The sequence below is a fragment of the Festucalex cinctus genome, chromosome 15 (assembly GCF_051991245.1).
Source record: "Festucalex cinctus isolate MCC-2025b chromosome 15, RoL_Fcin_1.0, whole genome shotgun sequence".
NCBI classification, from domain to species: domain Eukaryota; kingdom Metazoa; phylum Chordata; class Actinopteri; order Syngnathiformes; family Syngnathidae; genus Festucalex; species Festucalex cinctus.
The window spans coordinates 16594284-16619192 of NC_135425.1; the positions used below are offsets into that span (position 1 = coordinate 16594284).

The 24909-nt window shown below is 37.3% G+C and overlaps 3 protein-coding genes across 16 annotated transcripts in view; 2 read left to right on the plus strand and 1 right to left on the minus strand.

The window, feature by feature from the left end:
* Positions 1-2230: 2230 nt before the first annotated feature.
* On the minus strand, positions 2231-3567 carry LOC144002471 (N-acetyllactosaminide beta-1,3-N-acetylglucosaminyltransferase 2). The gene has a single exon (XM_077497741.1). The coding sequence runs from the start codon at positions 3545-3547 to the stop codon at positions 2231-2233; it is 1317 nt and encodes a 438-aa protein (XP_077353867.1). The 5' UTR covers positions 3548-3567.
* A 1733-nt stretch (positions 3568-5300) lies between these two features.
* smad2 (SMAD family member 2) lies at positions 5301-23215 on the plus strand. 2 transcript variants are annotated; one of them, XM_077496953.1, is made up of 11 exons: positions 5302-5477; positions 8626-9172; positions 11963-12052; positions 12338-12531; positions 12714-12848; positions 13354-13428; positions 13522-13575; positions 13847-14059; positions 14139-14276; positions 17051-17195; positions 19516-23215. In XM_077496953.1, the coding sequence occupies exons 2-11, from the start codon at positions 8916-8918 to the stop codon at positions 19637-19639; spliced, it is 1425 nt and encodes a 474-aa protein (XP_077353079.1). In that variant the 5' UTR covers positions 5302-5477; positions 8626-8915; the 3' UTR covers positions 19640-23215. The 2 variants fall into 2 exon arrangements, with proteins under 2 accessions (XP_077353080.1, XP_077353079.1); XM_077496954.1 differs by lacking the exon at positions 11963-12052 and having other exon boundaries at positions 5301-5477.
* A 735-nt stretch (positions 23216-23950) lies between these two features.
* The window catches only part of skor2 (SKI family transcriptional corepressor 2), a 91018-nt gene continuing 90059 nt past the window's right edge, over positions 23951-24909 (plus strand). For 9 of the 13 annotated variants that reach the window (XM_077497693.1, XM_077497691.1, XM_077497692.1 and 6 more), the window contains exon 1: positions 23951-24136. The gene's annotated coding sequence lies outside the window, so the exon portion shown is untranslated. The remainder of the gene's footprint in view (positions 24137-24909) is intronic. The other 4 variants (XM_077497701.1, XM_077497702.1, XM_077497700.1 and 1 more) reach the window with 1 other exon arrangement.

Consider the following 24909-nt stretch of genomic DNA (forward strand, 5'->3'; position numbering starts at 1 on the left):
TTCTACTTGGGCTATAGCGCCCTCTAGCCCTAGTGTAGTGCCATACCTGTATGGCAAACGTATGAATGGTTGTTTACCTATATACAGTATAGATTGTGATTGACAGGCCACCAGTACAGGGTGTAGCCTGCCTCTTGCTCAATGTCAGTTGGGATAGGACCCAATTCACCCAATATTCCAAATGAGTCCAAGCACAATGGAAACTAGATAGATACATAATTATAATAATTTTATTTGAACTTTTACAAAAAGGTTTACACAGTTGTCCAGAGTCAACAAGCTGGTAAGTAAGCACTCTTCAGGCACCATGCATGCTTTTCTTCTTTCACTGCTCTTCTTTTTGCTGGCAGGCAGCTTCTCTGGGGACATGCCTGGAGTGTCCACGGAAAAGGAGTCTGGTCACATGACCACACTCAGGCTCTTCTGGGATCTTGTGTGGAAGTGTGCTTATCACTGCAAGACTACTCCAAGTACACTCCTGGTAAAGCCCTCATAGATAATTCCTGCAGAGCTGCAGGCTTAACCTTTGAAGTCTGGAGAGTAAAAACAGACTGAAATTCATCTGTCTGCACATTTTCTCCACCACTTATCTTGTTCAAGTGTCACAGTGACGCTGGAGTCTATCCCATCTGATTTAGGGTGAGCGGCGGAGTACACCCTAGACTGATCACCTGTCAGTCAGAGGGGCTCACACAGACACATTCAGCCGAGACTTCAAAAAGCCTAAAACATGTTTTGGACTGAGTGATGGATTCAAACGCAAAAGCTTCTTGCTGTGAGGCAGCTGTTTAAACTATTATTTCATTGTGCTTAACAACATATTTATGTTAGTCTCGAGTTGAGGCTTATTATGAGATCAACCTTTTTTTTTTTTTATTATGTGATACACTGGTGAAAGGCTTAGAAAATACCAGTAAGTGTAGGTTTTTTTTTTTAATTATTTTTTTATTTTTTTTTATTTTTATTTTTTTAAAGTAGCTCTGATTCCACTACATGTAGAGGAATTTAACACTAGATGTCACTCAATACCAAATTAACATTTTATCATATGAGATTTGGAAGATTAACTATCTTCTTCTTTTCTTTTCTTTTTAATATTTAGGCCTACAATCACAAAAGTAAACAAAGCAAGCACATATCTTTAGTGACAAACTCGTCCAGAGGCAAGGAAGGTCAAGTATGTATCATTCAGATCAATTTTAACTTTTCATAAGATACATCATTTGAATTACACACAGGATTAATAAGCACAAATATGTCTCATCAAATAATGTATCATATAAAACGTTTTTATTTCTCTATTTTTCTTTTATAGAATTGAAAGCTGATGTTGAAAGGGTCCAAACATGCATTATAATTTTTATGTAAGTATGGAAAAAAATTAAGAAAAAAAAATTAAAGCATTTTAGAATTGTTAGCATTGTCTTTAAAAGACAGATCAGATGCCACTTCAGTGTTCCATAATTATTGACAGAATTAGAAGCCACCCAACTGATTAGCCTGTTGAGCAGTGGTGTGCAGAGATTCTTTTGAAAGCAGTTGAAAAGGAGGCGCATGGACCTTTTTGCAAATTTATTAATAATGTAGAAACAATATAAATATAATGCAAAGTAGTAGCTACTACAAACACACACATTATTTTTCGCCCATTCAATAGAAATTTATAGCTCCCTACTGAACAATAAGGTAAGCAAAACGAAAAAGGGGTTAAAAGAGACTAAAAAATTTTTCACATTTGACACTCATCAAAAATCGGCATATAATTGACACCCATTGAAAAGCACAATGATTTTTCTTTCTTTCTCTTTTTTTTTTTTTTTTTTTTTTTTTTACAAAGCCCAAAAATTGTTCAAAAAATGTTGATGAACATTCAATATACGAACTCCACAAAACATGGAGGGAAATTAAGGAAACAATTGTGAAATTCCTTAAGATTTAAAAAAAAAAAAAAAAAGAGGGTGGAGGGAGGGGATCTGAGAATATGTGAATTCTGTGGGTGCTGAACTGCATGTGGGGGGTTGACTGTACTGTTATAAGAGTCACAGACAGACTTTCACAAATACGCACATGCTCATTGTACACAATACATACAAACCACTTGACAAATGTGCTGCTGGTATATACATGTTAGAGGATATTGCCAATTTTCAACAAACACAGACATCCAACTGCCATATTTCGAGTCATCATGGCTTCATTCATCCTAATAAATCCAAATTGTTTTGTAATATCAACACTTACTATGCAGATTATGCAACTTGTGCCATAATGACAACATCTCTTTCGGACTCCGCCTGTGAACAAGCAGCACGGATTTATAAGCACATGGATTCTCCCTGTCTGTCTCGGGGAGATCAAATGTTAAAAAACCTTGGTGATGACTTGGAGACAGCCCAAGTCTTTCCAGGCACATTCCCAGGTAAACATCATCGATCGGGAAAAGGCAAACTCTGGAAGACACTTCTGTTAGTCGTGATGCAAGTGAGCGAGAGTACACCACGCCTCCTCCTCCAGCATACGTTGGGTAGGCTCCTTTGTAGAAGCTTTCTGGTATGTAGTATTTAGCAGACGGATCCCGGTTTGGCACTGCATTATTAATGACATCCCCCACAAACAAATCCATGTGAGTTTCATTTTTAACGGCCCGCCGCCGTTTGTGTTCCTCCAACTGCTTGTTCAAGTAGTCGAGTAGGGCGCCAGTTCGGACAAAGACATCATCGTCCCCCTTAAAGACGAACACAGCTGTGGGGCAGTATTGCTGCAGCCACTGCCAGAACAGCAAGTCCTTCAGGGTCAGGTTAAAGAAAGAGTCCCTAAAATCCCACTGGAGGATGTCCCTGTATTTTTGGCTCTCGAGGTCCAGAAAGTTTTTCAGGTCTGGGTGAGGTCCCAAACTCGAGTCCTGCCTTCCAAGCAGGAACACAGTCCGCACAAATCCACCTTTCTTATTGGACTCCCCGGTTACAAAACCACTGCGCCCCCAAGTTTCACGGATGGCTTGCCTGTTTTCAAAGTTCCCCACCTGAGATTTGATGGCCATGAGGAGCATTGGATAGCCAAGACCAGATTTAGTCCTGTTCCTTTTGCACATAGCGGGTTGGTTGATCAGGATTGGGTAACTCCTGCAATGCATTGACCTGGCAAACGCCTTCATCTGTTCCGGGATATTGTTGACATCATATCGATGAGGTTCTGAACACTTGTGTGACACACATTCATCCCTAAACTGATTTGATAATTTTGCTTTCCCAGTCACATTTCCTCGCAGTATCGGATTGTAACGACGATCCAAGGAGTGCTGCAACTGGTTCCACAGCGCGCTGTGCTCCGGATGAAGCTTCCAGAAAGGGTTGAGCGGATGAGAGGCCAAGGCACTGGAATTGGCTGAAATCCCCGGAGCAACGTAGTGGATGGTTATTTTCGGGGGAGCGTAGGAGATTGTGACAAATATGGTCACCATGATATAAATCAGAAGGTGGCCGGTCATCATGCAAGGCAGCAAGCATAGGCAAAGCAGCCTCCCGTTGCACTTGCAGCATTTGCCCATTGCGTGTGGTTGAATCAGGCACACACCTGCACACAATGCAAAATCTTTATATGTTTGATGTAAAAATGAACAAACCCTATTTTCTCAGAGACTGTGTACCACCGCAGCAGCATGTTTATAACTAGCACTGCAGTCAAACCTCTGGAGTTTTGTCACCGTGGCGATGGCCCAGTGAGATTTATTAACTCAGTGCATCATTCTTTACCTACCTGGAGGGACATGAAAATGAACATCCCCCGTCAAACAACTATGTTCTCCAATAGTTGAAAGTTTGTCTTTGTCTCACAGTTATTAAATTCAATGTGACATCTTTTCACAATCAGTCAAATATATTCTCTGTTTTGCTACTTTGAATTATTCTTCATGACCTTGTGTAAAATGAAGATTGACTGCATTTAATCTAAAAGACAAAATACATTTTTATAACTCATTTACATAAATAAAGTGCATGAATATAATCTGGAGAAGGACGGAGAACAAATCATGCAAATACCTACAAGAAAACATTATAAAATAGATGAAGTCGGCAGAGGTTCAGCCAAGTAAAGAATCCATCCTGTGATCCGCTGTGTCATTCATTTGGATTACTTACTAGATATAGAATTCCCCACTGGTAAAGCATCACTGACGTCGATGACGATGCAAAATTATGAAAGAAAAAAAAAAAAGAATCCACTAAAATCAGACAGTCGTTGGCATCTCCCGCTTCTGAGCAACAAGTCTCAGGTGAGACGGAGAAAGCACCGCGCATGCGCGTTATCCAACCAACACGCAGCGTCTATATTAAGGTACATTTCCAAATATACTGAGGCTGATTTGAAACATGGGAACAGCTCAACCTATCCGTGATTTCTTTGACGAATTGATTTGCATGCAGGTGCTGCCGATGCAAGGGTGGATTTGCATGATGCCACCAAATTACCTATGAAAAGCTTCAGTGACATAATTATATTAATAATAATAATAATAATAATAATAATAATAATAATAATAATCGTAATAGTAATAATAGTAATAGTAATAATAATAATGATAATAATGCGATTGGCTGGCAAACAGTCCAGGGTGTCCCCTGCCTCCTGCCCAGAGCCAGCTGAGATAGGCTCCAGCACCCCCCGAGAGAGAGAGAGAGAGAGAGAGAGAGAGAGAGAGAGAGAGAGAGAGAGAGAGAGAGAGAGAGAGAGAGAGAGAGAGAGAGAGAGAGAGAGAGAGAGTGAAAAAAATGCCAGGGGTCTTAAACTAAGGAATACAGTATTTAAAAAAACAAAAAAAAAAAAAAAAAAACACACCAAAATGAGAACAACAGGTTAAAGCCTTAGTAAATAAACGTTTATCACTTTCGAAAACAGAAATAAAAATAGGTTTTGACTTTCTAAGCTTTCACTTATGAATATAAAACTTAGCAAGATATATTAAAAGATTAATCAAACAAATTTCTTTTCAAATTAATTGTCATAGTTCAAAAAGGAAAAAACACTTCTGTAAGGAAAGCTCAAAATTACAAGAGAGCAATTAAGGAACACTTTTATTTATTTATTTTTTTTAATCGAAACTCTGCTTTTAACATTCACAACATTAGAGCAATTAAGGTAGACTCGTAAACATCAGCGACCAAAGCACACGTCACAATAGTTTAAAACTGACGTTGACTCCAGCCAATAGAAAACATGTCTAGCAACAAGGTATCGCCTGAACCAATGAATTCAGCCAATAAAACGAGAGAAAAGGCGGGGCAAACGTGGTCCTGTTTGTGTTGCTACTACTAGCTATACAGTTTGGTTGAGCTTTGAATGAGGGGCCATCATCCCGGTGGTTCCGCGGCGCTTGTATTCCCACTTTTAAGACTCGCTGGACCAATTTAAAATGAAAAAACTGGATATATTGACAGGGTCCTAAGCGACCACCCGACTATCATTCGCCTGCTCAGTCGGTAAGCATGTCTTAAACAGATAATAATATTACATTTGTAAGGGACAAAAACATGCATCAGACCTGATTATTTGTCTGTCGGACAAAGTAGCAAGCTTGCTAGCGATTTTTTTTTCTTGTACTCGCATTTGACGCCGATGGGGAGGTGGAGAAGAAGGAGGATCAGTTATTCCAAGACAAAGAAACTTGAATCCATTTCATGTATTGGCACTTTGTAATAATGTGAGACTTTGTCTCGTTTTTTTTTCTTTGCTATTTCTTAAAGTCTAGACTGAGTCGTTTGCGGCTGAGTGCATTAGCTTATTCTTCCAAGCATGTGTGCATGGTTGTTTTTTGTGTGTGTTTATATTATGGGTGGTTACAGAGAAGAAGCGATATAAACAAGCAGTTTCTCACAATGTGATATGATATTACAGACAAAATACGGCCGCTTATCTAGTCCACAAGGCCCTGCTAGTCGCGATTAGCATTTCATTTTGACATTGTAGTTGTATCAACACGGTTTGAGCTTTTTGTTGCGCCTGTGTGTAAATTGGAAGGTTCTTCGCACAACACAAGGTTTTGTCCAACCACCGTTGCATTCCCTTGATGTTTTACGATTTGAGAGAAATCCCGCAGTTAATAGAAACACGAGTTAAAATGTTTATTCGGCGGCTGATTGGCGGTTTTTACAGTCGCCGTCTCTTTTGTCTGCTATGGAACAATTCGAAGTGGTTATGTTGCCGTGACCGGCAACTCGACACCGAGCCCTATTTTGTGTGAAATGCGCAAGAACTACAATTACAAATTCAACCCTGATGAACGTGTACTGGATCGTGGAACAATGGTTTAAGGCGCTCACCCGTAACTGCGAGTTCACCGGTTTCATTACTGCTCTTTACTTTTTAATTTTTTATTTATCCTTTCTTTCTTTATTTAAACTACAATTTCTTGACAACAGCCTATATCCTTGAGGGGAATTGAAGCTTCCCTAATGATACTGATACACAATAGACAGTACATAAATGTCAACAACGATGATGATGATGACGAATCACTGTAACAGTAAAAATAATAAATAAATAAATAGCAGTAAATCGATGGAATTAATGCCAAACTTTGAATATGTAGAGGTTCAGTTTTAGTTGAGTATCTGGTCCCATTTTACTACACACTATATACGATTGAATACCGAATGAGATCAGCTGACTCGTTGAAGAGAAAAACATGTGCAGGAATCTAACAAATTACAACAGCTGCTGGTGTTTTGCATGTTTGATGATTTTTTTTTTCTTTTTCTTTTTTTGTTTTGTTTTGTTTCTGTGCCGGTCCATCGAAACAGATTTATGTGAAACCAGTCAGTGGTGTATAAAAGCTTGTGGGCTGCTGTACTGTGCTGAAAATGTGATGACATGGATGAATCGACTTTGATGGAACTGTAGTACACTATTTTTTATTTATTTTTTTGTTCCAGCCCCTAGTGAACTTTTTTTGAGTGCAGCTTTGTGATAAAGTGCTGGCGCCACGAGGCAAAATTAGATTGGATTTTACAAAATTTGTACTTGCTGAAAGATCAACCAGCAAGGATCACTGAAATAACTTGGAACTGATAAGTGATGGAGGGGAAAAAAAAAAAACTTTATTTTGAAAATCGGACATTCTTTGTTTGCATTTTGGCCCGGCACATTTTAAACAAACTGGCCTGCACAGTACACACACAATATGGGGCTCTTTCATTGATATTTTGTTGCAGAAGCTTCGGAGGCAATCCATCACTCAATTTGTGTAACTCCCAATGCCACTTCTGCCCCCACTGAGAGGCATTTTGACTCATTCCGAGCAGTAAATAAACTTCTCCAACTGTCTTCCATCAGCCCCTATCACAGGTGTTTAATAGGATTGAAATGATGACATTTCAGAATAGTCCTTTGTTTTGTTTTTGGCTGTTTTTTGGTGTTGCGGTTTGGGCCATTATACATTTGGATGACCTCGGGCTGTGCAATTCATCACAATTCAATTACAATTTCAATTATTACGCTCCACAATTGAAATGTCAGCAATCGTGTAAAAAAATAATCTTGGATCTTTTTTTCTTTTTTTCTTTTTTTTCTTTTCTTTTTTTTTTCTTTTTTTTTTTTTAATTTTAAAGTAAAAAATTTATTACATTTTGTTTTTATCCAAAAGGAACGTGCATAATTAGTGTTTCAAATAATAATTTTGTCTTAATAGTTTTTACGTTGAAAAAAAAGTTATTATTATTATTATTAGTAGTAGTAGTAGTATTTTTTTTAAATTATATTCAATTAAATGAATAACCGTGATGTCAGTTATTGCCAAAAATAATCGTGAATATTATTTTTCCGATAAACGAGCAGCCCGAGGATGACCTTTGACCTGTTGCTCAGACCAACAACTCCAACAATAGTATGTCGCTCCAGAATACCTTGATATTCTGGAGATTTCATTGCACCTTGCACAGATTCTGGATGCCCTGAGCAGGATGGAGCAAAACAAAACAAACCCGCTCTTCCTACATGTTTGGCAGTAGGTACGAGGTGCAGTATTGTATTGTTTACTCTACATGCTTTGTTTTTGTGTTAGTAAGCAGGAGGTGAGCGCCAGCTTTGTCTCATCTGTTCAAAGGACATTCTCCCAGAAGCTTTGTGGCTTGTCAATATTCATCTTGGCGAAGTCCAGTCTCATCATGTTCAAATTGTTTCAGTGACCATTTTTGACTTTTCTTTTTTTCTTTTCTTTTTTTTTTTTTTTTTTTTTACTAGAACAAGTGAACACGTTTTATCTTCCCCACGTGTGGATAAAGTTAACCAAGGCACCATGTTTGACCCTGCAGCTGGCCCAGGTTTAATGCGGCCTGACACTGCTCAGCTTTAGCAAGAGAAGGTTAACTCTGGTTTTGATAATGGGATAGGTACCTTTGTATGGGATTAGTGTTTGATTAGTATCAGCATCAACACAGAAGATTTGTCACCTCTGTTAAGATGGATTAGGTTTTAGAGGCTGACCTAGTAACCGGAAGATACCCTGTATTGACACAATTATTTGAACAGTCTGCACATAAATTATGACAGCTGTCTATATGCCTTCACAAGTTCTTTTCCGTCAGTTTTTTTTTTTTTTTTAACGTTTACGTGTCTTTTTCTGTTTTTCAGGATTTGTTGGATGCTTCACTTCACACTCCCTCACATTTGCACATTCCATCTAATATTTTCTAATTTCCTCATTCTAATATTAATATATTCCGGGCTTTTCCTCAATACTCATGACTTTGTTTGGACTCAACAAAATACAAATGCATATTCTCCATTTGTCTTTTTTTATTTCCTGAAGGATTTTAAAAATACAGCCTAACAGCTTTAAATCCCCCTCCCCCTCCCTTGTTCCCTTTACATCAGATTAAGAGGCTAACTCAAAACACTCACGTACACAACGTACATACAACATGTCCTCCATACTACCCTTCACTCCCCCGGTGGTGAAGCGGCTGCTGGGTTGGAAGAAGACTCCGGCGGGAGGCGGAGGAGCGGGAGGTGGGATCGGAGGAGTCGGGGAGCAGAACGGAGGCGGGCAGGAGGAGAAATGGTGCGAAAAAGCTGTCAAGAGCCTGGTGAAGAAGCTGAAGAAGACGGGGCAGCTGGATGAGCTGGAAAAAGCCATCAGCACGCAGAACATCAACACCAAGTGTGTCACCATACCCAGGTGAGATGGGAACGCACACACACGCCGTTATATTTGTTTTCGCAATGCCTCTACTCAAAACATGACCATTAAAAAAAAAACTAGAACATCTTGAAAGCCAACCAACATCACTTCCAATTGAGTAGGGCTTGGCAATAAATCAAATTAATTTGATTAATCGCCTTTTTAAAAATTAAATTGTTGACAGTTAGCTGAATCTTGAAATCGAGGTGCATATAAACAAATACACTCTTAGAATAACTTATTTTTGTACAAGATATGAATGTTAAATTTTTGTTAAAATTGACTTAAAATCAGTGTAAAATATTGTCTGAACATTTAGCTCAGGATTTATTTATTATAAATGAAACCTTTAAATAAATATTTGTTGGGTTTGAGTAAAATCGTAACCATCCAGAATGAAATAAAAATCGAGAGTTTTTTTTTTTTTTGGCCATATCGCTTGCCCAGTCCTACAATTCAGCTCGGTCAAACTAATCAATGAACTGACTGACCACACAGCATACATCATGTGTAGTCAAACACATGTCCCAACACCACAGACTTGCAGCAAAAAGTCAAAGTTGTGCAACGGAAAGCCCACTTCTTCATTCGGGTCACACAGGTTAACCTTGTAGGAGAAGTGAAACCGGGGCGGAGGAAACCAAAATTTCGCACGTGAAACCATCAAGCTTTAATTGTTGACGTTGTTAGTTTTAATAGTGCATACAGAATTCAATGACTGTGATGCCCACACAAATTGGAATTCCACCAAAATGTGTTCATTCGCATGGTCCTATAATCCTTTGTAATAATGTCACTTAAGACTTTTGCACAAGACAGACACTCCCATTTCTTTTTCTGTGGTGCCACTATAGAAGTGTATTAATAATGGCTGTGTGTTTATGCGAGATAAGTAGTCTTAAGTTGTCCTTCAGCATAGTTTATATAGCTGCTACAGGAAGTCACCTCTTAGACATCTTCCCTTTCTGCTTTCATATTTACACAATGTGTCAATCATATCTTAAAAGGATACATTCACAATGATTTAAGTCAACTATTGAGCGTAATGATGGCAGGCAGATTGTGACAGTCTGACCAAACACCAGATTATTCATATTTCCATTATTTTCTCTGAAGAAGTTATTTTTAAATTAGAATAAATTGGTGGTGAATCAGCATCCAGGAATGTTTCGGAGGTTCCATTGCAAAAAAATCGCCTTGGGTTTACTTGGACCACTTCCTCAATGGATCGTACGTAATACTTCAGTATTCAGTGACTTTTTTTTTCTTTTTTTCTTTTTTTAACATTCTATCCTTTCAACATTGTTGGGACACTTTTGGAAAGGCCCCTTTTCTATTTCTATTTTAAGTGAACAAATCAAGGTTGACAAAAGGCTGTGTTACTTTGCACTAGAATAATTCAGGATTTATTTATTTATTTTTTTACTATTGCATCCATTGTAAGCACATTCAAAGGACAGTTGCTGCTGCAGCAACGACTGGTGCTGTTGATTGTGCAGAGATGTAATGACTCGTTTTAACAATGGACACTGTATTCGTTTATTTAGATTAGAAGGACACTATTTCAAACAATTTAAGGCTGAAATCAATTCGACAACTTTTTTTTTGCCAAACATTTCTCCTGTTTTTTTCAACACAAATACTCAACGCAAATGCTCAGTTCATTTTTATCTTACAATGTGGCAGCCTAAAAAAAATGTCTGGGAAGCTCGACTCGTAGCATGCGATTATTGACGTTGAATGTCGATCACTCTGCTGAGGATCTTCATTAAAGGGAGATAGTTTGGATGGAGATTTTTGGACAAAGATGCTCCAACCCCAAACTTAAATTTTTTTTTTTTTTTTTATTGCCTATTATGCTTCTGCTTTCTATGATGTATGAGCCCATCCTTGACATAACCGTCATCTTGTCATGGCTCAGTTGGTATTGCTGCATTATGTTTTGCTACTTTTACAAGACTTGAGCAAAACCAAAGTATTGTGATGTGGGTGTGTGCGATGTTTTGTCGGGAGGAAACAGGCGGACATTTTTGTTCAAACTCAAAACTGTTATGGAGGAAGTAGTGTGTGAAAGATCAGAAGCATGGGTGGTATCATGACTAGTAGTACATGTTTCATTGTTTGCATGCAAAAATGGATGGTGGTTAGTAGTGTTTGCGTGCATGTGTTACGTCATCAGTCATATACCATAGCATTTTTACACAAATTGTTTTATATTAAGTTTCAATTTTTTAATGTGATCTGGACTTGTATTACTCTTGAAATTTTGAACAGTCATTACATTTCTTTTTCTTTTTTCATGTCACTTTTTGGGAAAGTTATTTTGTGTATAACAAAATAAAGCTACCCAGATGTCCTTGTCTTATAATAAACAATATGTATAAATTGCAAATTGTGTATATGAATATGTGTTGAGATTTGGCAGGCGCTTTTTTGAAAAGAGCTTATACATGAAAACAAGTAATTTGATTTTCTGGACTGTCATGTTTGCTTTGATAGGATGACGTTTGACAATTTAAAACCGAAAAACTTGACTGCTTCCCCTTCGGTCAAGTTGACATTTTGTTTCTGTTATTAATACATTTGGGGGAGTTACTAATTTCTGTCTCCATTTCAAATAAGAGTCCAACTGTTTACGTATCTGTTTGTAATGTCATCCTACTTATTTGGAATGGGACATCACACATTTACTGTCTGTTTGCTTTTATTTTTGCCATTTTTTTTTACTCATGTCCTGTATGTTTTGTGTGTGTGTCTGTGTATGCATGCGTGCGTGTGTGTCTATAGCAATTGCTCAGATCTATGGGGTCTAGGGTCAGGCCACATGATAGAGCAGTGGGACTCTTCAGGCATGTACGGATACCCTGACCACAACAGGTGAATACACTCGCATGTATACAAATTATGCATTTTCTGGGGGGAAAGTGCTTCAAGGTCAACAATGGTGCACCATTTGTTTTCATGCTGACGTTTAGAAACAACTAATAATTAATGTTCTAAGGTGTATTTATCCATTGTATAGATGTGCCGTTTAGAAAATATATGAAAGTAACTTACTAAAACATGGAATGTAAATTAAAGCATTTTAAAGAGCATAATAATTTTGACACTAAATGAAATTACAGAGCGTCCATGGTGAACAGTTTTGATGCTTGTTTTCAGGTCGTTGGATGGGCGTCTTCAGGTATCCCACCGTAAGGGCCTGCCGCACGTCATCTATTGTCGCCTGTGGAGATGGCCCGACCTTCACAGCCACCATGAGCTGCGGGCCATTGACAACTGTCAGTATGCCTTCAACCTCAAGAAGGATGAAGTGTGTGTCAACCCTTATCATTACCAGAGGGTGGAGACGCCGGGTAATGATCTCTTTGGAGTTGATTTTAAATAGAGGACAGTATATACTGATAGTTCTCATCAGGCTGCCATCAAAAGTAGTGCTTTAAATGTCAGTAATCATGGCAGATGATAAATTGTATGTGTTATGCTACATAAGACCATGGAAAAAGACGAGTGCCATTTTTGTCTCTCATTTCCACAGTGCTGCCCCCAGTTTTGGTGCCCCGCCATACGGAGATCCTGACGGAGCTTCCGCCTCTAGATGACTTTACAAACTCAATCCCTGAAAATACTAATTTTCCAGCCGGCATAGATCCTCCCAATAACTACATACCAGGTCTGTAAGCACGGCAACTCTCACTGTGTCAAATATGGTGTATGTTCATGGTATTTATTTTACCGTAGTGATGTGGGTCAAAATCAGACCCAGCGAGGGGTAAAGCTTACATTTTGATTCTGTGAATGAATGATATCTTTCAATTAAACTTTCAGTATCTGTTTGATCCCAAAAAGTTTTTTTGTTTTGTTTTGTTTTTTAAATCGATGCTGAAAAATCCTCCCAAGACTTTTTGTCTTATTTTTATTTTTTGTTTAAATTTTTCAAAATTCACATTTAATTAAAAAATAATAATTTTTTCAAGACAATTATTTATTTATTTTTTTAAATGTGTTTTTCAGTGATGAAAAATCAGCTCAGTTCAAAACTGCATTATAAAATTATTGTATATGTAATGTTAATTACCCCACCTGTCACTGAAAATCTCATCAGCAAAATGTTTGCTCTCTATTGTTAATGTAAACAAACGTCTTTACAATTTTATTCATGTCTAATTCTTTTACAGAGACTCCCCCGCCTGGCTACATTAGTGAAGATGGCGAGGCTAGTGACCAGCAGATGAATCAAAGTATGGAATCAGGTAAGCTAGTTTTATTTGTTCTGAAGTCTGTGAGAAGTTTCCTAACTATAATTGTATGAACAAGTGTTTTCATCTGTTTGTGTGTTGTGCCAGGCTCACCAGCAGAACTGTCGCCTAACAATTTGTCACCCGTCAGCCACAGCCTGGGTAAATCTGCTATAGTTTTCTTTATAGATTTCCTTTCATTGTGTTGGGAGTTTCAAGCAAAAGCTTTATTGAATTTCCTCTCTGGGGATCAGTAAAGGATTATCCTATTGGTTGGAGCTGCAGTTATTCTGTAATAATGGAAAAAGTAAGCCCAATGCGAGAAAGACGACTTTTATATTACGGTATATTCGGTTGCATTGCATTGCATTGCTAGAATTAGAAACAGCAATTGCAACATGAAAATATATTTATGAAGTGCTTTTCTCAACAGACCTTCAGCCGGTCACCTACAGTGAACCAGCTTTCTGGTGCTCTATAGCCTACTATGAGCTCAACCAGCGTGTTGGAGAAACATTCCATGCTTCGCAGCCATCTCTTACCGTGGATGGCTTCACCGACCCCTCCAACTCCGAACGCTTTTGCCTTGGGCTTCTCAGCAACGTCAACAGGAATGCAACTGTTGAAATGACAAGGAGGCATATAGGTATTTATTATCAACCTCTTCAAATGTCTCAAATAAATGATTATTTGATAAACCTTTTTCCAACCAATCTAACCTTCAGGTCGTGGAGTGAGGTTGTATTACATTGGAGGAGAGGTGTTCGCTGAGTGCCTCAGCGACAGTGCCATTTTTGTCCAGAGTCCCAACTGCAACCAGCGATACGGGTGGCACCCCGCCACAGTTTGCAAGATACCTCCAGGTTCTTACTTAGCGTCTTACTTAAGAGTGTTCTTTTTTTTTTTTTTTTTTTTTCAGCATGCATTATGATTCGAACATTGTCTTTGTTTCGCTCCCAAATTTTTTTTTTTACACCAACTATCACCTCAAAAATTGCTTTGCTCTACTAGTACTACCAAAATCGCAAATATTAAAATACTTTATACTTAAGCCACTATAGCATTATGCAGTTTGAACACACACTGATCTTAAATATGGGGGGGGAAAAAACACAAAACGCCTGCATAGTATTTCAACTGTACTTTCAATACAAATGTAAGTGATACGCTCTTCAAACACTAACTTTAATGATGAATTAGGGGGAATAATGATGGATAGATGAATAAACTGAAAAGGGGCTCAAGCAAAAATATCAGCTTAGTCTGAGCCGACATAAATGGCAACAAAAAACAAGTAGGAATTTACCATAATAAAATCAGTACCAGTGGTAAACAGAACCAACACTTTTGCTCAATAATGTTTATCGCTACTATCAGTCATTTTCTACACATTCTACTTCAAATGTTTCTGTTTACTAAACACAACGTCTAGTGGATTTTTGTGCTTTTATGTGACTTACTTCTGGTAAAACCGTCCTCCTTTGAAGAAAAAAAAGTTTTGCAAAATACAAACAAGGACTCCTTTTGATACTGGCTGAAATAAGGCCAACTAGTGAGTAATGCAAACAGTTTTCATATTATGCTGCATTATGCCAGTTTGAAGGTGTGATAGCTTTATTTGTATAGCAAATTTCATACACAGGACAATGTGCTTTACACGATTAAAAGTACACCATTGGAAAAACAAAGTACAGAAATAGAAAAAAATCCTTTACAAGAGCTCAATAATAGGCATAAGGAGAAAAAAAAAAAACATGATTGTGTTTTAACCTGGACATAAAAGCATTCACAGTGGTGCTGACTAAAATTATGTTTGACATTCTGTCCGTGTTTTCTACCACTAACCCCTTGTACTATATACTACTATATACTACTATGTACTCCAGCTAATTTATATTCTGTCAGTATCTCAAAATGACATTGATGAGATAATTACAAAAGTAGAAGACAGTCTAAGTAGTATGTTGCAGCAGAATCCAAGAAAAAAACATGCTGTATTGTAATTAGAATATAATGTCCCTTTGATGATGAGTGAAACAGTACTTATTGGAAAATAAAGCCCTCGAGGAAGAGTAACCGAGCTCCACACAACATGACTTGTTTTTCCTCAGCCTCTCACCCACACAGGCTGACTAATCTGTACCCATGCAATTTTGAACATTTCATTCTTGGCTGAAGCGGCAGCGTGAACGGTGTCATTCTGCAGCGCACGTTTGTGGAGAAGGCAAACAGCAAGCGTCACGTGGAAATGTCAGTGTTGGGAATAATCTCCATCATGCAACGGCCCACAAGTTTCACATCACAGCAGCTTGTCTTGTCAACATTTGTTTTGAAACCATGTTGTCAAATCAACTTTTTTTTTTTTTTTTTTGCTTACTGTAGTAAGACTTAAATTAAAATAACAATAGATGAAAAATAGGGCGAGTAGGCCGGTAAACGATATTTCACTATTATATTATTATTTATTTATATTTCACAATTTTTATTTTATTTTTTATTTTTTTTAAATCTTTAGCTTACTTTTAAATTTCTAACAAAAAGTTCAGGGAGCTCCCGGGGGTCACCAGCATGTCTTAAAAGGTTAAATGAAAACGAAAATTAAGTTTTGCAAAATTTCTAAATATCAGGAATGATCACTGACTGTAAATTAGTTTTAATTTTCAAACAAAAACAGAAGGTGTACAGCAAGGGTGTCCAAACTTTTTTGTTTGTTGGCCACATACAGAAAATCAGAAGGACGCAAGGGCCACATAATGTTATGAAGAGAAATTGTGTTTAGTCCTAAAAATTATACAAATAATTTATTTGTGCTTTTGCATATTTAGAAAAACGCTACAGTATATAAACCAATTTATTTGTAATATGGCAGTAGGGTTATTATAGTTTTGGAATTTTTCAATTGAATTAGTTTTTATTAGTTTTCAGGGTGGTTCTGTTTTTATTAGTTTAGTTCTTTAAAAATGCTTAGTTTTAGTTTAGTTTGTTAGGTTCAGTAATATTATTATTATTATTATTATTTTTAAATGTGTATTACTTGTGCGCAACGTTTAAAACACCATGGGAGCAACGTCATCTGAAGTTGCTTTTCTATTGGCTGCTGCTAGATGACGTCACTTCTGTGTGACATCCTTTCAAATGTCATTATTCCGGTTTATAGCAAAATAAATCTACAAAAAAAATCACATTTAAAATCATCCCCAAAGGCTCATGCATTAAATTAATTACCAAAGACTAAAACAAAGACGTTAGTTTTGTAAACATAAAATGTAGTTAGTTAGTTTTCGTTTTTTAAATAGCATTTTTGTTTTTATTTTATTTCAGTAACTATTGTTTTTTGAATTTTAGTTTTTTCATTAGTTTTAGTTAACTAAAATAACCTTTTAATGGCACCTGCTTTTCAGTACCCTCACTTCTTACTTTGACCATCTCCAAACGTTTTTGTTTTATTTTATTTGAACTGAGTCAAATGGCATTTTTAGCATATGTCGTGGGCCATTGAAAAATGGATGGCGGGCCGATTATCGGCCGATCCCTAAGAAAAACAGGAGGAAAAAAAAAAATGTGCCGCACAAATACAGAAACATGTTTCTCGCGGTGCAAAGTATCTGAAGCCTAATCCCGAATCTTTCACTTCCAGGCTGCAATCTGAAGATTTTTAACAACCAGGAGTTTGCCGCTCTGCTGGCACAGTCCGTCAATCAGGGGTTCGAGGCGGTCTACCAGCTGACTAGGATGTGTACCATCAGGATGAGCTTCGTCAAAGGATGGGGCGCCGAGTACAGGTATGTGCATCTCTTACCACATAAAATATTTGATTGTCATTTTGAATGATCGTTCAAAATAAAATGTTAGAATCAGTAATCAAGGGTAATGTAGTGTTTTGTTTGCGCTTCACAATTAAGGGTCATTTCACGCTCAATTTCTTGTTCATAATCGCCCTAATCCACTTGTTGACCAGGCTAGGCCAGGCCAAGGTGTAGTCAACCATCAGCGCATATACTGCAACATGCACCTTAAACATAAGCCACGTGCATCTGGGGTTGCTCTGTTGTACTCAACTTGATCTGAACGGTAATGCTGTGTAGTGTAAACAAGGATTAAGCTGTAGCTTGCCTTGCTGTGCACATGTCCAATCCCTATTATAGTCTCCTTTTGTTGTAAAATGTGCAAGATCACAGGACGTTTGTCCATCCGTCTGGCCGTCTAACCATCCGTCCAGCAAACATCTGCTCTGTCCCTGGCCTGCTGATTGTGTTGTAACTCCCAGCGCCAGACAGCACAGTCAGTGTTTTTTTTATTTTTATTTTTTGCTTTGTCGTCATTGGTCGGCTTTAAGCTGCTGTGGAGCCTATCTGGTTAGTCTTCAGCGGCCCCGCTGTTCACGCCGACAGCTGTCAGCTCTGTTTGATTAATCGTTTGACTTTTCCAAAGAATTACCTAATAAGTATTTTAATAGGGGTACTAATTTTGAGTTAATTTATTTTTTAATGAGCGATTACTGACCGTCCGTTACTTGGAAAACTTGTGCTGGGGGAATTCCTGTCGCAATACAGCAGAGACGTGCACGGCAAAATTTTGCAGTAATAATAATGCATATATTTGTGGAGACTGGGGTAAAGTTGTATTTTACAATTTTCAAAATGTGCAGAATTTGACAAGTTAATGATTAGATAGCTCTTAATATGAAAAGAAAAATGCATCACTAATGTCTTACAAATGCAATTATGCCATCTAGTGGCAGAAAATGACCCCAAGTGTCAATATCACAGTTAGGTTTTTTACAGTACAATATCTTTTTAATTTTAACAAAATTTTATGAATTATTGGCAGAAAATGACCAACAGAAGTCGATATCATACTTGGCTTTTTTACAATGCAACATATTAATTTTGACTAGATTTTATGAATTATTGGCAGAAAAATGACTTCGACAATATCACAGTTTTTTTAATTTTTTAATTTTTTTGTTTTACAGTACATCTTTTTAATTTTAGCTAAATTGTATTAATTATTGGAAGAAAAATGACTTCAACACAAGTCAATATCACACTTGGGTTTTTCCACAGTACATCTTTTTAATTTTAACTACATTTTGTGAATTCTGGGCAGAAAAATTACCTCAACACAAATCAATATCACACTTTTTTTTTTCTTTTTTTTTTACAGTATGCCTTTATTTTTTTTTGACTAAATTTTATGAATAGTTATGAAATTACTGTATCAATAACTAAAAGAAGCAGCCGTATTTCTATTTAACTTTTTTTCCCACTTATGTTAATAAGAGTATGAAAACTTAGAAAACATTTTTATTGTACATTTAGAACAAATATATATTGACTAATCGTGAGTTTTGAAGTCATGCAATTAACTCATTTACTCCCAATAACGTATAAATACATTTTTTTTTTTTTTTTTTTTTTTTTTAAATGTTCGAAGTGTCCCAAAGACACTGGAGCATACAGAAGGCTTTGATGCAGCCTCTCAACTGCAAAGAACGGTTGCAGAAATCGTAGTTATTACACAAACGGCCAGCAGGTGGCAGCAGAGCAAAGGTGATCAACCAGGGCCAATTAGAAAAAAAGCTCAATTACTTACAATTTTAAATAATTTGTGAAAACTGATGAAACTTAGCTCTCTTCTAATGCTAATTGCTGCAAAACGGAAACAGATAGAAACATACTTTTTTTTTTTTTTTTTTTTTCCACCTGATGAAAGAAGAGACTAATCTTTCTTTTGATAGATTCCATGCTTTTATAGCAATAGAACATAATATTCTGTGGGCCTTGCAAAATCAGTCAAAATCCAGTAAAACAGCCGGGAGCGAACGGGATTGCTTCTGTGAAAATGGCTGGGAGTGAATGAGTTAATTATGATTAAAAATATTAATCGCCTGACATCCCAATCCGCAATTTTTTAACTTGACATGTGAACTACATGAATGTGAGTGTGTGAATGGTTGTTGGTGGTGTATCCCACCAAGCTGGTTGTGAGGACAAACATTATTAAAATGGAAGGAAAGTTTTCTTTGACTAATTATGAGGTTGTTGTTGAAAAGCACACCATTATGTGTTCTCAACCGTAATCTATTTTTTCTCCTGTCAGACGTCAAACCGTCACCAGCACTCCCTGTTGGATCGAGCTGCATCTCAACGGCCCCCTCCAGTGGTTGGATAAGGTGCTGACCCAGATGGGTTCCCCCTCTGTGCGCTGCTCCAGTATGTCCTAAACGGCGTCTGGCTGGTGCAGCAAAAAAAACAAAACAAAAACTTGACGTTACATAACATTCGACCAGCATCGGAGTAACATCATTAAGACCAGAAGAAATGCACACAAAGGACCTCAAGGATGCGAGAAAGTGCGCAGTAGTGGAATGTAAAACATCACAGTGAGCCTGATTATATGACCTGTTGAATCAACCTCAGGCTTGACATTCCAATCACCGTGGACCTAAATAACTGAAGTCACTCCGCATATCCAAAGTAACGAGTGGCGTCCGTTTCAGGTATTTGACTGAGGTGCCGAAGCAAGACTCGAAACACAGACGACAGTTGGGGAATTGAGTCTCATGCGCCCGCTCTCGCTCACCAGTACACCTTTCCTCCTCACTGCCTCGCTACCACGCCACAAGCTGGATTCAGTGTCAAGAGTTTTCGTTTACACACTGTTGACTCGCAGTTCAACTGCCACTCTGGATTCAACTTTGACCAATGTTTAAAAAAACAAAAAAAGTTTTCGGTTTCAGTGACCAAAGTACCGGGTCAAGACTTGCTTTTTTTTTTTTTTCTCCTCTTTTCTCAGTCCACAGTATGCGTGATTGCAAACGTTAACCTTTTAGTAACTCATGCCCTGTCTTCACGCAGTCTGATCCTGACACACACAAGCTTCCACTCACCTGCATCCGGTATGTGTGCTCCATCTCAGTGGGTTTTGTCGAATTGAATTTAAAAGCGAGCGTTCCCTCCAGCGTAGATAACTGCAAGAGCACGTCGGCGCACTCTTTCTCTTGCTTCCTTACTCTATTCTATGCCATTCCAGTATATTCTTTATAGTCAGAGTTGTGGTTACAATACATGTGCTGAACATGGTCTCAGTGTCGCCCCCAGCTGTCAGACAGTTAAAAAAACTCACGTGACACAAGTCTCTGGATTATGTTTGAACTGATGCATGGTTTCCCCCCCATTTATCAACAATGTATTGATAAGATGCCTCCTACAATGTGGGATTTTTTTTGGGGGGGGAAACTTGCCTAGATATTATAGTTGCACTTCTCCAAATTTATGCACCCTTATTTTTACTACAAAAAAAAGTCTTTGATGTAAAATAAAACACAAAATGCTTAAAACAGCCACCCAATGGCATATTTTTTGGAATCGTCACTATAGCCATTCTTTGTTTGAATTGGCTTGTAATGGGGTAAGCACTCATTTATTTAGTTTCAAGTGAGTTCTTGTCCTCGCCTAAAAAAAAAAAAAAATACAATCCAAATGTTTTCCAACTAAAATCTATTAAAGCTTTAAGTATTAAACCAAGCAATTATACTGCACAGTTATTTGTGGTTTTATTCTGTTTTTGCGTATTCATTTTTACAAAAAAAAAAAAAATATATCTATTCTATACAAATTAATATGTTGAAATCCTTTACTGCTTTGCCCAATGAAATGATTGACCTGTCAAGTATGTAATATAGGATATAAAAGTGTCACTTGGCCTACCACTGAAAACTTGCTAGAACGATCACTGTCCGGACTATCAACTTTGTATCTTTCCCGACTTTACTGAAAATAAGATTTGACTGAAATGACTTTATGAAATGAATTTAACATGTATTAAATATAATACCCCTTGAAAAAGCGGGCTACGTGAACAGTTATTGCAAATTTACTATGCGGTCCCAAAGACTATAAATGCAAGTTTGTACACAAAAAAAAAAAAAAAAAAACACTGACCAAAACTTAATGGCTTCAAATTCTAACTCTTAAACATCAGTGACCTAATAATGTGTTTTGGTTGCTCTGCTCTAAAATCCTGAAAACACACCAGTATTCATTCACCATGCCAAAAGATTAATTTATGCCCTTTAAAATATAAGAAATGTTATGGTAATTTTTTTTCCCCTCTTAAAGGGGAGGTCAACCCCAAATTTTCAGCCCCACATGTCTCAGCAGGGTATTCTGATTAATTTTGCATTTGTGAAATATGAGAGGTGGCAATTCTAGGTTCATAAAGTTTAAAAAAAAAAAAAAAAAAAAAAACGCTGCCACAGTTTGACTTTAGCCTCAGGTGCTAGCTAGCTAGCTCCCATGGTGGTGGTTTACTTGCTAGTCAGCTAGCTAGCAAGCATCAATTGCTAAAGCCAAACTGTGGCAGGATTTTTACTTCCTGGACCTGGATTTGCCACCTCTGCACCTCTTTTTATGCATCTCAGGGTGTGGCCATTTTGCCACTTGTGATGTCATTTTCGGTCGACAGCAAGTGACAAAATGGCCACTCCCTGTGATGGATAAAAACGGCTGTAGATTATACTGCTTAACTCATGTTCCACAAACATAATGTGTCAAAATTATCGGTTGGCCTCTGTTCTCATGAGGTTAAACCAGCAGTTGAGCAATACAAAATCACGTTTCATTTGTTGTTTGTGTGAGATTTAAGATGGTGAATTTATGGAATTCTAGTGTTTTATTGAAAACATAGGAGCAACATTCCTGCCTCCAACTCTTGGACTGTCATGTGTATGCTTTACATTGTGTGTGTTTACATGCACGGGTGGTTGCTCATATCCTCGTAGAGAAGTGGGACATGTAAATATTGTGTATGTCTCGTTATGCCCAGCTGTCACATTCCAGATTCGTTGTTTACTTGGACTGTGACACGTTTCTTAACTTGTGCGTGTAAACACAAACGCTGACTTACATGTGGACCGAGTTGAATGAATAGTTGACTTTTTTTTTTTTTTTTTCCCATTTAGGGCGGCCTTCTTCTGTTGTTTTGATCCGGTTGAATAATTTCCATTTGTATGGATCGATTGAAATCCAAGTCACTTGTACATAAACTGAGCGCGCCCATGGCCGTTATGTTTCTCTCTCAATGTATCTATGTTTCATGTTTTCTTTCATTTGTTTTTATTATTTTTACTTTTTAGGGAATATTTTACTGGACTTCTCAATGCCAAGGTCAGTACATTAGAAAAAAATTATATAAATGTATCGGTTACACATGCAGTGTTTTGTTCTATGCATTGACATCAGATTGTTCAGATTTTATTCTCAGAAGTATTTTCCAAACACAGTATAGTAGTTCCCCCCCTGTTGATTAGATGATTACCATTGTGTGCATATTGCCAGGATCCAGCAAGCCTTTTGTGTATTTTTTTTTTTTTTTTTTTTAATGAGTGCCACCTTGCTCTGCATTTGTCTTTCCCTTCCCGAAAATCAGTTTTGCAAAGGAAGACATGAGCAGAGGTTTTCCATAGGGCACATCTCCACACATTCTTATTACGAGTCAGCTCTTGTGTTTTTCTTTCTTCTGTGAAGGACAAGTGTGGACTCCCAAACGAGCCTCTCTTTTTCTTTCGAAAACTACTCTGCAGGGGAAAGTTGCGTCATGTCACTAGTGGTGTTATTGTATAGTTATTTTGATTTTCTTTATATGCTATTGCAATTTCTCCGCTTTTCACAAAGCATATCCAGTTCAGCTGATAAGCTGTAAGGATGTCTGTCTTGTTCAAACACTGAACTTCATACACGTTTGTTATGAACAAGCAACTTCTGACTCTGTACACTAATAAAATTATGAGTGAACATGATGTGTTGTGCTCTTCCATAGAAATCACCATAAAACTGCTGAACAGCAAACCAACATTAAGTGCAAAAACTTACTTTATGAATTTCGCCCCACAAAAATCAACTCACTCAAAATTTTAGTATAATTCTGTTGCTGTGTTTGTCCAGCATATAATTTCCAAAAAATATTAGACCTACTGGCACCCTAAATGTAAGCGCAACTAAGCTATGTCTGCCATCTTGTGGTGAATCTGCAGTTCGGCAACTGCGGCTTCACGTATTCGTAAATTTTTCTTTTTCAATCATTTTCATCATATTCACATGTACTGAATGAACAATTTAGTCTTTAATTAGCCTAGAATCCATGTTTTTGGAATGTCAGAGGCAGGGGACAACATGCGAATTCCCTCCCCGGCCCGTTTAAATAAACTATAATAATGCTATGCAATTAAGCTAAGCTAATTATTACTAATTGTTCATGAGTTCTGTTTCAAATATTTCAGCACTGTGATCGGCTCCAACTCTCACCTAAAGTGAGCTGCAGCGCACCTATATGACTCTAACGTGCACAGTCAAGTATTTTAGAAAATGGATGAAAAAATGTTAACAAGTAAGTCAACATAACATTCAAGTACATGTCTAAAATAATTTCAAAACAAAATCATTAACTTCCTGTCCCATTTTGTCTAACTTCAGTCTTTTATTTTGACACGCTGCGTTCCTGTTAGTGGACAGGTGGAAAGAAAGAGGCGGTGCTTCAATCTAATTTGGTCAATCTGGTCAATAAAGATGAAAATTAGCATGTTTCCCCCCTCGTTTACTGAACTTTTAAATTTGAACACTTAATTAGCGCAGACAAGATATGAAATTTTTCTAAAGGAGTACCATCTGCAACACTTGGTTACTTTTTCAAGTGCCTTACTTCGACGTTACCGTTTGATGAGGTAAGTCCATTAGCGTAGCACCGACACACCTGAAGTTATTTTATACAAATAGTGGCCAACACAAACAATATGAATGTATAACATTTGTAACTGTACCAACGTGCAATTTCCTTACTATTTGACTCAAATACGTTTAATGAGTTATAATTATTCGAAAAAAATGCTGGTCGTAATCATGTGTCCACGGATCTAATTACAAAATGGAGCACACAAAAAAAACAAAACGATTTCAGTACAGCTTTAAATCGATGCCAATGGGTTTTATTTCAACACATTTGTGATTAGGACATCGTTCTTTAGTCATTGTGTTAACCTGATATTTTTTTACTTTTATAGGATCCTTTTAGTTTGTTCTGTGTGTTTAGTGTGATAAAAGGTTCAAAAAAAGAAAAAGAAAAAAAAGTGAACAACGTTTTTGGTGCAATGCGCATTAATCGCCGCCAGAGGGTGGTATAAGCACGCTAATGAAACAGACTAAACCGAGGGAAGTAAAAAAACAACAACAAAACTTTATCATTTAGGTAAATGTAAAAGCGCTGCACTGGAATGATTATTAAACAAAAAATAATAAAACATAGTATATTTATGTTAAAAGCTCTCAGTACTTATTCCCTCTCCTTGTTTCATATTAACAGAGCAGACAAAAATCATTCTGATTTAGTCACTGTATAGGTTGTAACATGGAACATTGTTGTTGATTGTTTTCCAACGTAGAAGCAAACATTTTTATTTTGATTCAACACAAAGATAATCAATCTTTCCAAGTCAGCTGG